This window comes from Symsagittifera roscoffensis, chromosome 2 (assembly GCF_963678635.1).
Source record: "Symsagittifera roscoffensis chromosome 2, txSymRosc1.1, whole genome shotgun sequence".
NCBI classification, from domain to species: Eukaryota; Metazoa; Xenacoelomorpha; order Acoela; family Convolutidae; genus Symsagittifera; species Symsagittifera roscoffensis.
In genome coordinates this window covers 16,570,824-16,589,208 of record NC_087063.1, presented here as the reverse complement: position 1 = coordinate 16,589,208, position 18,385 = coordinate 16,570,824, and the positions used below count along the sequence as shown (strand labels likewise).

General features: G+C 35.2%; 1 protein-coding gene across 1 annotated transcript in view; it reads right to left on the bottom strand.

Moving 5' to 3' along the window:
• LOC134839717 (uncharacterized) overlaps nucleotides 1-18,385 on the bottom strand; it is a 59,768-nt gene that overhangs the window by 28,324 nt on the left and 13,059 nt on the right. Inside the window, exon 4 of the mRNA XM_063855339.1 lies at nucleotides 13,937-14,371. Within this exon, the coding sequence (XP_063711409.1) occupies nucleotides 13,937-14,371 (435 nt within the window). The remainder of the gene's footprint in view (nucleotides 1-13,936; nucleotides 14,372-18,385) is intronic.

Below are 18,385 nucleotides of genomic sequence, written 5' to 3'. Positions count from 1 at the left end.
CGTTTGTTGTTGCTCAAGTGAACACATTTCTCAGGCTAAGAGTGCTTTCGGCTAGTGAGCGTGCGAAAATGCAAAGCCTTCAAAATGAATTAAAGGGCAAAACAAAATCAGAACAAGAATATCACGTAATCGGAAATATTGTGCAGCAAAAAAAACTCATCAATGCGTTTAGAAACTGTCATTGATCCGGGGTTTGTACTGGAAACCACAAGCGCACAGAAAAATGCAAACCTTGTAAAATGACCGATTCATTGGATTTGAACGGAAGAAGTCATATCAAGAAACCCAGGCGGCACGCGAAGGAATTCTCTAACAGCAAAATGCACGGCAGAAATTCAGTTCGATAGCTGTCGGCTTTGTCTAGAGTTATCGCGGCGGAAAGATTCCATCTTTTCTGTTTGATTGGGAAGAGTTCTTTGGCGAAAACCTCATAGCAATACTTAGCAAAACTGATGAGATACTGAATTTTGTTATAGAATCCAGTTGAAAAAAAATAGAGTCCAAAAAAGTCGTTACTAACCCCGGCCTTACATCAACTTTTATGTAAATAATTTCACATGTCCAACGTTATTCTGTCGTTGGAAGACAAAAAGAAAAAATGGTTGTGCCGCCGCGCTAACGCGCTCCAATTAAGCTGAGATTGCATAAGGGCCTTTCAGGCATGTTTAAAAAGCAGGATGTTGCGGGCAGTTATTTTTGGTGACCTCATTTGAACAAAAAATCCTATTTACCGCGCCGAGTTGAAGAGAACGCACTGAACCAGTCATACCGAGCACCAACGTAACAATTTTTGATTCCACGGAAAAGCGGAATCAAGAAATTCAGTTGGACTTCCTTTTGCCAATACCAACAAACTGGATGCTACTCAATAATTATTGAACTGCGTTGCCAGGTTTTCGAAGTTTCCAGCTTTCAACTCGTACAACCGCGCCAGTTATGAGGGAAGGTTTAGAAAACTAGATAACACTACTTGCAATACCAGGAATTGTAAGAACGGACCAGGAGTTTTGCCGCCAAAATGACGAGTGAGTTCTGTACACAAAATAACATAAAATTGATCTTCGCGCCAGAAGAAAACCGTAGGGTGAAAAGCTTACGGTGCACCAGAGCATTTCGAGAAATTTTAATCGCATGCGTGTTCCAAGTTCCAAAACTAGCATTGAAAACAGAATTTAATGAGTTTTCCAAAACTAGAGTTAAGTGAAATCATATTATTAGGACAGCGACTCATCAGTAGATAAGATATTCGCAGTTTGAAGCCTATTTTGGCAGAAAACCAAACACTGTTTGACAGAAGGTTAGATGCAAAACGTCAATGAAGAACCTGTCAAGGCCAAGTGTACTAATTACATTAGATAGGAACAAGAGGATGTTTCACGGGAAGATGCAGGATTAAGCGCTGCCAGACGACGTATCTTTGATGAAGTAATTTCTTGATCGCGTTGACTATCGTTTGGCTCCGAAAGCAACGGTGACCGGGATTGCCCACGGCACAGTTGCGTATACTAGTACTGAACAAAAACAGCACAAAACGCTGGCGTTGAAGGCACAAAAACGAAGATAACAGTTTTTTAGATAGAAGCAGGATCTGTTATAATCGAGACCGTCTTTTGAAACTCTCAAAGAGAAAGCGTTGGAGAAACTGATCATACGGTTACTTTCCACCCAGGAAAAGTTAATCATGAATCTGAGATTTCGATAATTTCAGGTTCTCAGCTATGCACCGTAGATGTACAGGAGCAAAGAAGGCGTAAAAATGACAAGAAGGACAATTCTAGTACGATGGATGCACGAATAACAGCTACATTGAACGCAACGACCGAATTGCCGCCGTTCGCTCAACGACAGGAGGTGCAATCAAAAAGGATTTACAACACTTAGGGCATAGCAAATAATCCAATCCAGATCGACAAAAACAACAGCTAAATTATCACAATTCCGACAAGAAACAAACCACTACGAAACAGACTGCCACCAAACCTTCTCGTAGAACGATTCTTCACAAGAACGATTCCAATGAAAACCTGTCTAGTTCATGTGGTGACGTGAACAAACAGTTCTAAGGAGGACGACAAAAGTGTTTTGCCGGTATCAACAAAGACTGTCAGCAGGCCGAGACGGGGAGCTAAGATGGGCGAAAGAACTCATAATTGGCAGTGACGATCAGCCCCAAAAATACATAGCCTAAAACAAAATTGCGGAGAACACTTACTCCGAGAAGGAAATGTCCCGCTTTTAATACGACTATGTGCATGATGACATTCAGGGGCTTGATGAGAACGTGTCTGGGCGTTCTATTGATGTCCTTGATAAGTTACGTCGCATTAATTGTAAAAATTTCCCAATAATCATTTGACGGGTGCAGCAGGAAAAGGATGAGATATCAAAGAAATTAGTTTATAGGCAAATTGAACTGAACTAACTGAATACTTAACTGACTGTTTATTTTACTCCACTTGGCGCATACAGCCAGTGGCTGGCGTAAGTATTGAGTTATGACCTATTGGTTATACTCATAGAGTAATTTCAGATAAGGTACACCTTCTGCTCGTCATCTTATTTTCGGCCGGATAGATTCGTGCAACTTTTTAGTCTAATACCGATCTTAATCTTACTCTTATATTTCCTAGTCTCAATAGCTCTAGTGTATACTGGTTTATGCGAGTTAGTTCTTGGAGTTTATCCAGAAGGAGAAAAACTGTATTCAAAGTTCTATTTAAATTGTTCTGGTGCTGAAACTACAAGTAGTTTCAGCACTTACAAAGAAGTGTCAATGTTAGAGATGGAATATGATTGGTTAGTTATAAATATTTTATAATGATAATCCATCGATAAAATTATTGGTTTATTAATACTAGTTTAGAACTGGTTCCAGCATAGCGAATTCAAGTAGTATTTCTTATGTTTTATCACCGTCTGAATACCGTTATGTAGTGCAAGTGCATTTTTTCAAACAGTTATACTTTAAAGAAGCCGAAGTTTTTTAGCGCCGTGTTTGGAATAAACAACTTCTTAAAATCAAAAAACTCAAATAACTTATCTGTCAAGTTTTTAAAATTTTCTAGGTTTTTGTTTCCTTAACAATTAGGCTTTTTTACATCAATTCTTTTCGCCACGCACAATTCTTTTCGCCACGCCACACTAAATTTAAATTATGGTCGGAATTTATTTCTTGAAAATATCACTCTGTGGTTTTTGTGCAGCAACCTGTTGTCCTTGTTGGTAATTCTATTTGCTTGAATAGCTGAAACTTAACTCATTTTGCTCGTAGAAACGTAATTTGCCCTTCCTAGTGTATATATTTTTGTTTTCGTTCGTAGATTGTCTTCATTGAATAAAGATGTTGGTCGAATGAACTGATTGTTGCGGTTTTCAATTAAACTGTAAAATATTTTAAAATTTCTTAAACACGAAAAAAAACAGCCCTGCTTAAACGTGCTTTTACTCATGAGTATTTTTTTTAGCATAATTAACTACAGCTCGAATGAAAAAACTTTGCGGAGGTGTAAAATTTTGCCGAAAATTTGTAACCTCTAAAAGTATGACACTTAGAATGCATCAAAAATTAAAATATTGAGAGCAATTTTATCACGAATTGTGATGCTGAACGAGTGTAATATACTTTTGTCGGCAGAAACTGATAAGGCTCAATCTAATTTTCAAAAATAGTTTTACAAAATGTATACAGAATGATTTTTTTTAATATGGCCACATTTTTCAACGCCTAAAACTTCCCAAATAACAATGCTACGAAGCTCAAATTTATATGAAGGTTTATGAGATAAAAGCAAGTTGAATCAAATAAATATTGCTGCATTATCAATAAGCACTAAAACTTAGAGTTCATCTTAACTTCGGCAATTTTTTCTCTCACAAAGAGTGTTCCATGTGATTTTCACTTTTCGGGATTGCCAAACAGCACCGATAAGTATACCAGTAAATGAGCTCCAGAAACGAGACAGCAAATGTGTATCTGACATAATTGATTGGAAAAGTTCGGTTATTTCCGTTTTTTGGTTGCCTAGAATGTTAAATGTTGTTTGTTTTGGAGCTTCTTTATTATTTTGTATACACACTTAGGGTCCAATCTGCGATCGAATACTTCTTGAATTCTCGACATGTTTTTGTTAGATTCTCAATTGATTTATAAAATTCAGATATGATCAACAGTTTTTAATCAAGAGTGAACATGGTTGAAAATGCAATGAGAATGTCAAAAAATTGGTAAAAAACCGGTAAAAAACAGCCAAACTAGAGTGTTGATCAGATCACGTGTAAATTTTTAGAACAATCTTAACTCCTTTTCTCTCAGCTACATTAAAAGAATCATCATAGTATTACAGCTTCACAACCTAATTTTGATATACAGTTTTCGCGCTGAAACACTAGAAATTATTCATAATACAGAAATAAGATGGTCGAATCTTCTTTTACTTCTACTCCAGTTCAAAAAAGATTACAATTGCTTAGCATTGCGGATGAAACATCGAATTTGGTTGTGTGAAAAAAAATCCAAGCAAATTAACATCTCATTCCCCAAAAACAAAAAAGGGAAGGATTTCAATTCGGTACAAATTTGTACATTGATTTCGATTGTAGAGAGGTCAACTATTTTGAGTGCCTGCTTAATGCCCGTGTTTATTTATACTGGAAAAAATTTCTGTGTTTTGTTATACAGAAGAACAGAAACTCGAATTTTTGAAAACTATTGAAAATTATTGAAAACTCGAATTTAAAAACATAGCCAATAGACAGTTGGAAAAGAGTCAATGAGCGCAAAAGAAAAAATCAGTTTTTTTAAAAAAGATATTTACTCGTAATTCAAAGTAAAAAATATACGCCTTTAATACTATTTAATTTTCACGACGAAATTTTGGGCTGGGAAAACTAAAATCAAAATCTTCTTTCACGTTTTTTTTCTCGTGTTCGTTTCCAAGTTTGTACTTTGAGAGCGTAATTTGTATTATTTTTAGCAAATGAACTTGTATTGAACTCAAGAAGAGTATATATACCTCAGTGCAGTTATAAATGCTTGAATATGTATGATTGCTTATTTGTAAATTTAGACATTTTCAGACTACACCTGATAAAAAAAATCACCAAGACCATATAAGTTTCTTAATTAAGTTCAGTGACTTGAAAAACATGATAATCAAATAATTGAGCCAGATACCTACAAACATGCATTGTTTTATTTAGTTGGGTTTGCGAGAATAGCAAAAACACATCAATATGTTCATGTAGCATCTCCTTGAGCAAAAGTGCTATTGGATTAGATAATGAAATCAGACATCAAAAAAGGAAGCAACAGGCTCAAAATTTCATATAAACATAAAAAAGTTTAATAGATGTGTTTAAGAAAAAGAAAATAAAACGAACGAAAATAAGGAAAACTTATCATGGAGAAAAGGAAAAAAAAAACAGACAGAAATAGTTTGTCATCACATTACAAGATACCTCTTAGATAAATGAAGAACGAGTCCTGGTCATCAATGATGATTGATAGTAATCTAAATTTTTTTCATCAGGTTATAACAATTTTATAAACAAAATACGGAACCTTGTTTTCAAATTTCATTTTTGTGCCTGCAGTTAGATATGTTTTTTTCCTTGTTTTTCCAACTTTCGAAGGAAGTGAGGTTTTATATATGTCTGAGGTCGGTTTTTTAAACTTAAATAGATCCGGTTATCTTTGGATCGCCAGGCGAGTATACTTGCACTAGACTAAAATGCGGATGGCAACGCTGCTCGAATAATACTTCGTTATTTTGAAAACGAGAATTATCTATGCGTGGCAAACTATCCGCACTCGTAATCATTCCAAATTGAATTGAGGCCAAATATGATTCTAATCAAATGTGATGGCACTAAACTTATAATTATTCAAAAAAAAATAAACGAAAACTATTTGAGACCGGTTAAGGTGTAGTCAGAACATCCAGGGCTTTGCCCTGTTATGCAAGCAATCTTGTTCTCTCAGTTTCAAATTTGTATCTGGTTTGTAATTTTGGAACCCATTATGCACACATAATCCCTGCTAACTGCGACCCATTTCAGCATCTGTTTCAATGGTCAACACACTATTATGGTGAACACACTACATATAGATATCTTCTGCACATCGCAGAAACCGAAGATGTTATATCTGTTATATCGGCTGTATAAGTGTTGTACATCTTGGTAGAGGAGGCGTTAATGCATTATCTGAGGCGATACACGATCATGCAACGTATGCATGCCTTCTGCGAGTTAAATATCGGTTAATTGTAGTCAAATTTTTTTCTTCATGCCTTATCTATATTGGGTGAGAACTTAGCCAGAAAAAGAACTTTAACCTGTAGACGTTATTGACGCTCGCCGTCAAAAGTATTTCAAAAATCTCTAGTTGACACACTGTTTTGTGTACCGTCCTTTTGTTCGTGTACCGTCCTATTTAAATTTGCTTTAGCCTATTCATCAGCCGAATGATTAGCCAAAAAGATTGTCAAACTTATTTTGTAACTTAAAAATTAGTTTTCTTTGTGAGCGTCAATTTACACTTTTTTTGGGGGACTGTTTTGAGAAATGATTTCGATTTATAGGTTGCTTTGACTCAAGATTTTCAAGGTTCGCTTATCAATCGATATCAACCCATTAATTTTGTCATATGAAAAATATCGTTTCTTCGATCACTGCTAGAGATTAGTAACGTGAAGCAAATTAAAAATTTTGTTGGAATGGTAATCCTTTTTTTCGGTTTAATGGCCCTTCCAACAAGCCGAAGGGCCAACAAACCGAAAACAAGATTACCATTTCAACAAGCCAAAAATTATAATTTTTATGCATAATAACGACAGATTGTCATTGTATTTATGAAATTGTTACGTAATTTTGTGTAATTTACCTTATTCTGATTCAATTTCGGCTTCAGGATATGGCGGTTTGTAGACATGGCGGTTTGGTGATTATCCGCCAAAGTTTTATGCACCAAGGTTGTTTTTAACAAATACGAAATAAGTAGATGTGAAGTGCGGTTTTTGAGATAATTCCATGCATTTATGAATCTGCGTAATTGAATGCAAAACAGCAGACATAATTTTTTAAATTATAAGTCTTGCTCTTAACTTTTGCGCTTATTTTGTTAGCTTTGCATACACTTTCATAATCAAAAACAAAAAGCGATGCCAATTTTTTTTTAAATTAATTATCATCAGAACCTTTTTAAAACAAAACTTTTTTCATGCAATCTTAACTTGATTTGATTAACAAATTGCTGGTAATTGCAATAGAATTTATAGCTTTTAGATCTTGGTATTTGTTTTTTTTGTCTGCAAACAAAATTTTTCGAGGAAATCGAATCGAGTTGCAGCTAGAAACTATCATTTCGATTTGAAAGTTTGTAGTTCCGGTCACTGAGCACCGTATTCAGAGAAATTTTTGAACTCTGGGATGATCAGAGTTGCTGAAAATGATCACAAACTGAATTAAATTTAAATTCAAAAATTTTTCAAAGGAAAGACTGAAAATTAAGGAATTAAAATAAACAGGAAAGAGAAAAACAGGATTGAATAGGAAAAAAGAATATAAGATAATAAAAAATTGCAAGTTGTAGTCAAAGTTACGGAAGTTGTCTTGAACAATTTCATAAAGTTTCCTACAACAACTGCTTATAAAAAAAGTTGTTAACAATTCAAAAGTTAGGAGCTCTGAAAGTGCAGTTTTTGAAATAATTCCAAGATATAAGGATTCTGCGTAAATTAATGCAAAAAAAACAGATATGGGTTTTTCTTTCAAGCCTTGATCTGGAATATTCCAATATTTTTGCTCACATATTTATTATTATGAACAAGTTGCTATGCTAATCGTTTTTTTTTTACAATTAACTGTCAATAAATTTGTTTCTTGAAATCTTAGCTGGATTTGTTTAACAAATCGATAAGAATCGCAAGGTAATTTATACTTAGTAGATATAACTTTTTGTTAGTTTTTTCTGGAAGCAAAATTTTTCAAAGAACTCGATTCGAGTAGCAACTATAAAACATCATTTCGCTTGTAAATTTTTTTTTCCGGATGCTGAGAATTGCATTGAGAGAAATTTTTTGCATCTGGGATAATCTAAATGGTTAAAAGAAGAAACAAGAAAATAGAAGAAGTAGAGAAACAAAGAAGTAAGAAAATATATAAACTGACAACAATAGTTCCTAGTAACTGAAAGTAGTAGTAAGAATTACAAGAAACTTCTGTAACAATTTCACAGGGTTTTTTAAACCACTTTTTTTACAGAAGTTTTTAACACTTGTAAAATAAGAAGTTGTTTTTGAGATGCTGTTTTTTGAGATACTTCCATACATTTATGATTCTGGTTAAATGAATTCAAAAAAGCAGACATAGGTCAAGCCTTGCTCTGAATTTTTCCAATAATTTTGTTATCCTTTGCTCAGACATTTTCTGTTAAAAACAATTTGCAACGCCAATCAGTTTTTTTTCACAATTAACTTTAAATAAAACCTTTTGAAAACAAAACAGTTTTCATGTATCCTTAAATAGATTTGATCAACTTATGGCTGAGAACCGCAATGTAATTTATAGCCAGTAGATGTAATTATCAATAAGAAAATTTCAAAACAAAAATTGTTTCTTGTAATCTTGGCTGGATTGATTTAACAAATTGCTGAGAATCGCTAGGTAATTTATAGTTAGTAGATGTAATCGCTTATTTTTTCCTCAAACGAATATTTCCAGAGAATTCGAATTGAGTGGGATCTATGAATTATCAATTCATTTTGAAAGTTTTTATTTCCATTCGCTCAGAGTCGCATTTAGAGAGCTTTCTCATCTCTTGGATAATCGAAATTGATGAAAACGATCATAAAACGAATAAAGTAAAAAATTTCAAAAAAAAGGTCGGCTGAAATTCACGGAGTTACAATAGCAGGAAAGAGAAAAACCAGATAAAATAAGAATGACAGAAAATGACAGAAATTGGCAAAAATTAGTTCCTAATAACTATACAGGGACGCCACAATTACAAAACTTTGTTTAAAGCTGCCATATTGTTGCTGTAATTGCAAGTTAAAAACACTTGTTACTTGCTGTGCTAACAACCTATTGAGAATATTGTGTTAATCAATTAGTATTGAAATTGCCTGACATCAGATTTTTTTTCTAAAAAAGAACAACAAACATAGTTGGGTGCACCTTGAAAATGTCGCCTGTCTTCGGATAAAAGAAGGAACTACTGCGCAAAAAACTAATTTAAGCACTTTTTGTTTTCAAGAGCCAGTACTCAGGAAAAAAATTTTAGGATATTTTTTTTCGAAAATTGGCATGGTTTACTTGGGAGTTTATAAGATTTGCTATTTTTTTGGTTTTAGAAAAGCAAAACAAGACCGTTTTTGATGAAAGTAAAACACTTTAATCGAATATTTGGTTGATGCCTTTTACTTTGGAAAAAAAATGTTGTCACCAAGGTTTTTTCAAGTTAACGATAACAACCTTACTTAGGTAGGATAATTATCTAACCACAGTTTTCTACTTTTCGTGATGCTGTGGTGAATTTAAGTCAAATTTATTTTCATAAAAACCGAGAGAAAGCGTGTGTTTCTACGAGAGAAAGCTTGAAAATTAGGAAAGTAAGATCTTTTTCAGGTTTCGGCTCCTATGTGGTCGGAAACATTTGCTTGCTAGTCACTGCAGGTTGTTGGTAGCTTTTTGCATATGTTTAAAAATTGGGCACAAAATATTTTTCACGTATCGAAAATACTCATGCTCAATTCAAACCTTGTTTAATATCCGACTCAGTAGAAGGAAAATACTCGCTCTATTTTTTTGAAAAATTTCGGTGAAAACTTGTCCAATAACTATGCATAAATTGCTCAATTAGTTTGCAAAATGATTAGTTACGTTTTTAGTACCTGCGGCGTAAAAAATTTGTAGGCAAACTTCAGTGACTTTTATATTCCAGAAGAACAAGCTCATCTCCTCAAAATTTTGTTGTTCATCAAACTCAGTCGCATTTTTTTTCTGATGGAAAGAAAGAATTTGATCAGAATAGGTTGTTTAAGGCTTTAGAGAGTAGAAAACCTCAATTACTCATTCAAATTGTAGCACCTAAATTGTAAATTGCCCAATTTTTCTGCGAGTTTACTCAAACAGGCACCTGATTGACTGACAGCTTTCATCAACAAAGAATCTCTCACATTCGTATCAGAAACTTGGCTGATGCGATCACTTGTCTGCTGCTGAATATCCATGATAAAAAAGCTTTTTTGTCTAAATTATGTCTTGACTGGTAGCAAACAGGAATTCTTGATTAGTTCACTTAACGTAAATGAAACTGACCGTACAAACTTTTCAGGAAACAAATCATTATAGAAAATCAATTCCTAATAAATAACTCATTGACTAACACAGCAAATCAATTCATTGTGCTTACTACTGCATTTGACGAAAACTAGTTACTTTAAAAATGACGCTCGGTATTGAAAAAGTTAGCACCCTAGACATAAGAAAACACACAGCAACCTCAGTTGATCAGCAAACAAACTTATTCAGTTACACCAGACACTGGAACCACACAGAGTACCATTAGCCTTCAAAAAAGTCAATTTATTCATACAGCTCAAATTGTCGAAAAAATCCTTTAACAAGGAAACAATTACTTGAAATATGCTACACCTATGTTAGGCCTGTATTCGATTATGGAGCCCTTATATACTGCACAGCCAACAAAACTGTTTTTGAAGACTAAGAGAAAAACCAGGTTTTCTATGGAGACAATGCTTAACTCTTAGAAAAATTGACAGTGTATATGAGGAACGATGTGAGCGGAAATTACTTGCAAAAAAGAAATTAAACTAAAACAACTGATTAGCCTTTTAGCAGAAATATTACAAAGTGTTTCACAAAAATATGATTTGAAGTAGGCAAAAACCAAAACAGATTTTTAAAACTCACATTCTAACAGATTAAGGGTCCTCAAAACAGTAGTGACAAAAAGCAAAGAATCGCTGAGATGACTAAAAACAGTATAAGAGTGTTGTTTAATGTAATTATTAAGATTGATGAAAACATAATTCAAAACCTCATTTATAAAATGATAAACAGCTCAAAGTATATGTTAAAAATCTGTTAGTTAATATCTTGATCGAGAATATGTTTTTTGAAAATCTATTTTGGTAGTAAGGGAATTATAATTCGTACTCTTAGGGTAAATAGTTATAAAACAGCTTATATATTGTGATTAAATTTTCAACGAAATTTTTTTTTCTATCTTTCTTTGAAATTAATTGACAATATCATGTGTAGCACATCACATTGTTTTGTTTAATCCAATAGTTATTTTTTGAGTTTTTTTCAATCTGTCTACACTGTTTCAACAAATCGCCGGCGTGTCTTTTCTTAATATAAGTTTTTTGGTCTGAAAATTATTGCGTTTTTAAAAGGATTAGAAACATGTCGCAAGGTCTGGTAATCTCCAACCAATTGTTTTAAATTATGCTGGCGAGTAATTACTCTTTTTTGTTTTTACAGAATCTAGTGGAAATCTAGTGGTGAGTTGTTAACCATCATACTACGATAGTAAATTATTCTCATTTGTGGTTGATTGAAGTCAAACAAAACTTTAGCACATTAAATGATCCGTTTTTAACTTTTTTTCAGCAGATGAGACGAAGATTCGGAAGCCAAATATTGCTTTTCTTGTAACTAGCAATATAAAAAAAACTGACTACTAGAAACCCTAAAACCAAACAAAAACTAAAGGAGCTTCACTGGTAGTGAGATCAAAAAGAATCCTTTCTGAAACATACTTATGAGAGCCACCACTTGAGAAGCAAAAACATTGACACGCATAAACTTTGAAAAATTTGAGAAATTCCATGACCAGTGAATGTTTTGTGTTTTCTCAGAAAAATAAAGCAACAGCCACAATCCATTTGGTTTGGGGCAAGAAAAAACTGAAACCAATCGCTTTACAAGCTTAATTCTTTTAAAGTACAGTCTGAACATTTTCATTCAACATTCCTTTTTTAAACACAAAAATCATGGTAAAATCAATGATTAGTTGTTCAAAAGACAAAAACAGTATTTTATTGGAGTGAAACAATCTTGATTTCGTCGAAGATCAATCTACTTGCAAGTTATCTGTATATTTCAAAAAGACAACAAGGATAGCTGGTTGCTGTGCAAGTAGCACAGAATGTTCCGACCATTTAAAAAAAAATTATTGTAGTTTTCATCGTGGTTTTTTTTTCAAATTAGTGTTGTTTTTCGTGCGTGTTGTTTTTAATTTCCTTTGCAGAAAATATTTTGAATTTTTTTATTAAATTTTTTAATCCAAAAAGGCGCTAAAAACTCTAACTTTGCTCGCTTGCCTTACTTTTTTGAAATCAAAACTCAAACTTTCAGACCAATTTTTGTCGACGGTGGAACATTTCTGAACATTTTTACTGTCATTCGAATCAGGACTGGAAGTTTTTATTTGTTGAATCACTCCACCCAATCCAATGAATTTTTGTGGTCTTTAATTTTGCGTGGAAAAAAAACACCCAAATACAAAGTTCCTATCCCCTTTTTAATGGTCGGAACAACAAGTAAACACACACAATAAACTTTTGATCGAGATAAAACAAACAAAATTGATGTTGCGTCAATTTTTGATACCAAAACTTTCTTCCGCATTTTATAAGCTCTTCATCGTTCTGTTCTGTGATGGCACCTTTGCAATGGCGCCTCTGCCTTACGAATAATTTTTTTTCCATAAACTTTCTGCTGCTTCGTTGGGCGTAATTTGCTGGAAACCCTCAATTGCATCGACACTAACTGCTTCATCAAAACCAAAAAACTAGGAGTTTTTGGAGAAGAGATATGTTCCAAAAGAAGAATTTTGATACCAAATGATTATTTTTGGAGAATTTTTCCAAGCACTCTTCAAAAATAGGAAACGTTAAGAAAACGTAACCTAAAAAAATTTCCAACAAATTTTTTTTTGTAACAAGTTATAGGTGCAACATTCTAGCAAAAGACTGGTTTATAGTAAAGTGCAAAAAAGGGATCTTTAAACAATTTGCGAATTGTAGTTAATTTTTCCAGCAAAATTACCAAATATCAATTAATCAAATGAAACAATTCGGCAATTCAATTTTCATTTCTTTTAAGCTCACTTAAGAAAACGGTCATCTTGCTTTAATTTCATTGTTAGTTTCATAGACAGCCACTGGGAGGTCGCGAGCCAGCTGATGAACTCAGTACTTGTCCAGCACAACAAGGATTTAGGGTTTTGTTGAGGATGGGAATTTTGAAAAGTTTTGTTTATTTTTTTGGGTCGACCACACTGATTTTCTAACTTTTCTCAAATAATTATAAAGACCCCACAAAAATTTCTGCTCCGCAAGCAAAACTTTGAAAAAAATGCAAAAAAGACGTTACCTTCCTTACCCCGCCCCTAAATCTGCTACTGGTTGCAGAACTGGAATATTGCTGCAGTACTGTTATATTCATTTTTGCTCTGTAGCAGTTCTGCATAATTCGAATTTATACTCTGTATTAGTTTTTTTGGAACACCGGAATTCCAGTTGGTAAAAATAAAAGTTCGTGAACTTTGCAGCTTTTTTCATTTTTTTCTTAGCTTTTTTCAAATAAATAGCACAGAAAATCTGCGACAACAAAACTCAAGTGTTTATGAATAAAATGTTAAAAAGAAAAAAAACATGCGAAATTATTTCGATTCTGGGGTCAAAAACATCGTCCGCACCCGTACCACGGGCCTGAACCCGACCTCCCGATCGTTTTTGGTAACCCGATCCTGTTCCCGCCTGCTTCAATCGGCTATGCTTTTGTAACTCTTTCATTTATTATCTGTGATGGCTCTTCTCCGTCTTTTCTTTTTACACCCTTCCTCCTTGTATTTACTATTTTTTGCTGGCTAAGAATCTAGAAAGATGAAAGTTTGTCTTACTGTCCAGGTCATCCAGATGTGTGTGGTCAGCAACCAGACTGACTTTTCTGTAGTCGTAAAGTGTGTGGAAAATAGCGTTTCCCAGATGTCGCAACCCGTAAAGATTGCCCGCGTCCCCATTGCTCGCCCACAAATTAGGCTCCCCAAAGACCATGACATCTTCTCCCAACTCGTCTTCTCTGTACTTTCTATTAATAGCTGTCACGATCCCTTTGTCCTGAGTTGTGAGACACAAGTAATAGTACTCGTTTAGACCAGGACATGATCCTTGCTGTTCCCATTCCGTGTTGCCAGATGACCACTTGAAGCAAACCCAGCCAATTCCTGGTCGGCGATACATGAAACGAGTGACACCAAGACTCCGCACTCTCATCCCTTCCAAAATGTTCTCGGGATCATCTCCGATATATTCGCCCTCAGGAGTCTCGCATTTCACTGGAAAAAAATCAAAGTAAACCCTCTCTTATTTCTTTATGTGGTCTTAAGCTAGGGACCAACATCTTCACATTTTGACCCGCTTTCCTTAAATAAGCGCCGCCACTTTTGCTTTTACTTGATGTTCATTATTTGTTGAAATCGCTTTTGGTACCATTATCTACTAACTTTGCTTATTTTTTTTTCTAATGCTCTCAGCACTTTTGTCTGAACAACTGCCCTGGATGGCAGGTTTTTGCACAAAAGAGACTCTGCACCAAGTAAATTAGGCTGGAAATTGTTGTCTTTGGCTCTTTAACCTTTTACCACAAAAAATATGATGAATGAAATGAATGTGTCTTTCAACTAACCATCTCATGAGTTATCTACGAAAGAAAAAGCTGTCTGTCAGAGAGATTTTATTGAGATGACTATATCATTAGAACGACAAAAGAAATAAATATAATTGAAAGGAAATAGAAAAACCAATCAGATATCAATGCGATTTAAAATGACATCAATTGCACTTAAATTAACACCAGAAATCAGCGAAAACGTCCAATTACTGCTCTTTTTCCGCAGAAAAGAGCGAATTTATCTTTTGAGAAACAAACAGCCTGGCCTGATCTCATTGCTAACACAGATGAAAACAAAAAATCGCTATATGAACGAGAAACATGCTGTGAAAACTGTCTCGTACAACTTCAGTTAGAAAATTTTCCAATACTGTTTACATGTTGTGGTGGTTGTGAGTTGACCACCTAGGATAGAGGACGAAAGAATGAACTATGCATCATTTTAGCATCATGTTAGAGATCATTTGATTAATGCGAATTAGAGACCTGCCAATCATGTCTATTGATCTAACAGCTTGGTGGCGTTAAAACCAGGACTCACTCTTTGTTAGCTATTGAAAGATTATAGTTACTTTCTATTCAATGATCAATACTTGTTTATTTAATTTTGCTATTATTAGTTCAATTTTCAGATAAGATTTAGGGAACATCCCATGGCGCAGCCAACGGTTTCTTCTTCAGAAGATAGGACGGAACTGCTAGGAGTCCCTTCATTCTGGGGTAAACCGTCAGCCAAACCTCCTTATCCTTGGGAGGCGTTGATAGGTCAATTCTTTCTCGCTGTATCACTCAAGGAGAACTGTGACCTGAATATTCTCCTTTCAGACCCGGCAACAGTACATGACGACCCTTCGCCAAAACCTGAACCGATTCCAACTTCACAAACGACGGAAGAAGCGGAAAACAGTACCGCAAGAAACAAAGCGGCAGTCAGGAAAACAAACGAAGCAAACAAAGAACGATGAAAGAAGGGACCCAAAATAACTCCAAATGTATACTATCACGAAGCAGATGCACGGATAAAACCGAGGCTATTCTTCGCCCTTGGAAACGAAGGGAAGAAAAGATTCCTACAACAACACGCACACGTCAATCTCAATTAAGTAAAATTCAAATTCTTTCACGACGCCTGTGAACAATTATTCAGACGTGAGAAGAATTACATCATTGAAAGTATGCAAATTTACAACGCATCACATGGGGACAGAGAAAGCCTCGAATCGTTTTAACTTCACCAAGCAGGTCAAGCCTCAAAAAGTGGATGGACGGAGGACATCGAAAAAGAAGTTATCCGCGACATATTCATCGCAAAAATGAGATTCTCTGACATACAAAGAGAACTTTGCATCAGATCAGGAGCTACAGTAGACGACACCCTCGAATCGGCGTTGCTACAGGAGGAGGGATACATAACAGCGAATATTCTCCAAAAGCAGAATCCGTCTACAGCAAGTTATTCAATGAACTTCATAGATTCATCTAATCAATTTCGGAATAAGCAACAACCACTAATGTCCATCCAAACGAAAAACAACGTTCAAAACAGAATGAAAGAGCGCTAGGGAAAGAAATTTTAAACCCAAGAACCAACAAGACCAGTCGAACCTTCAATTCAAACGGTGTTATTTATGTGGGAGAAGACTCACACCTGAACACAACACCAAATGCAAAGTCAGAGGAGCAGAAGTTGTGGAACAAAGGGACACTTCGCTAAATGCAGTAACAGTACGCAAGTTGCCAATGTCGAACAACCAGAACCCGACGAAGAAGAGGATTGCAACTTCAATGGTTCAGACAGCGAAGGAAATTATTCAGTCCTAAAGAGATTGGAAACATCACTACAAATGGAAATGGTCAAGAATTTAGAAGCAATCAACTCTGCAACCCGGAAAACTAAGTGCCTTAGAACAACGCTAAAAACAAGAGGCTCATTTTTCAGCGCCACTTTTGACACTGGAAGTCCAGCCTCTTTTGTCAATAAACGCACGGCAGGAACACTATTAGCAAAAGATCCAAACACAAAGACTATATCCCTAGATAACAACCCGTTAACCACAACGTACGTCGACTACAACCGTAAACCCATAAAATTTTTCGGAATACTAGAAATTGATATCTATTCAGATGGTTGGAAACTAGAAGGCGCAAAATTTTCAATTTCCGAGAATAGAACCAGATGCCTATTAGGATTAGATACCCAACCAGAACTAGGGATAGTAACAACGCAACTTAAACCTCCAAAAATTTCAGTAAAAACTATCTCAGAAGAGCATGAAGACGAATCAGCCGAATCAATTTTCTGGAAGAACACATTTGTTAAAAAACACAACGACGTATTTCAAAGATTGGGGCGCTCAAAGAACCCCAAGGTGTTCACTTTATTTAAATCACTACTAATACCGATTCAGGAAAAAAGCAGAAGGGCGCCAATTCATATACAAAAAGTGAGAGCAGAAATAAAGAAACTTATAAGAGAAGGCCACATAGTAAAACTTGACAAATGCACAAGTGACAAATTTGTAGCTCCAGTAGTCATAACAGCAAACAGGATGGGACAGTGAAATTAGCAATTGACGCAAAACCAATGAATTCACAGATTTATAAAAACAAGTTTCAAATTCCAAATCTACGAGAAATCCTTGATTCAGCAGCCCAAATAATCACATCTAAATCAGAGGGCAAACGCTGTAATTTCAGCATAGTACGCTGGGAATTCACCGGAACATACAGATTTTAAACCGGATTTTATGGACTAACAGACAAGCCGAATGAATTTCAGAAGGCAATGGACAACTCAATCGAAGGGATTCAAGAAATTTTCTATTTTAAGATGACGTTTTAAAAGTATCAAAAGGCTCAGTTACGAAAATAAGGAAATAGTTGACAATGTTCTGTCAAGATTATACAAAGAAGGATTCGCATTAAAACTCAGTAAATGCGAATTTTCAAAAACCAAATGAACCTGGCTGGGATTCGACATTGATGAGACAGGAGTGAGGCCAAAACAATCGAAGATAGAAGCAGTTATTGCATTATAACCGCCAAAATCTCTGAAACAACTGAGATCTTTTATGGGTTTATTAAACCACATATAACTCTTCCTGCTCGTGGATAACCACGAGCAGGAAGAGGAAAAGAATCACAACCGTAAACAGAAATCAGACGAACTACGCCCGAATGCTCGCAAACTTCAGAGCAAACAGACTGAAGAAACAGTGACGGTCAATATGATGGCAAGCAAGGTCGGAGAAAAGAGGACACAAGAAGCTCTAGTAACTTCAGACAGGAAGTCTTTCACTACAGGCCTTCACAATATACTTGACGCGAACCTACTGGGGAGCTGACGACAGCTAGGCCAACTAGGAAAACATATCTTATCTAAGCAAAGGACAGAGAAGGATTGTTAAAATCACTAACAATACTTACATCGCTGAAAATGGGAAAGTAATTAGAAAGAACCACATATCGCTTGAACCGAAATTCAAGTCAGTATACTCTTCAGATTTAGGTACAAAGACACCAGCCGCAAGCACACCGAGGAAGCCATTACACCAGTGCAATTCAACTAGACCAAATAGACCAGTACACATCTTGCCAAGACCAGATGTTTCGCCGGTTTCATTGTCGACAAAGAACTCAGATGCAGAAAACAAGGGGTTGCCATTCGCGACATTGGACA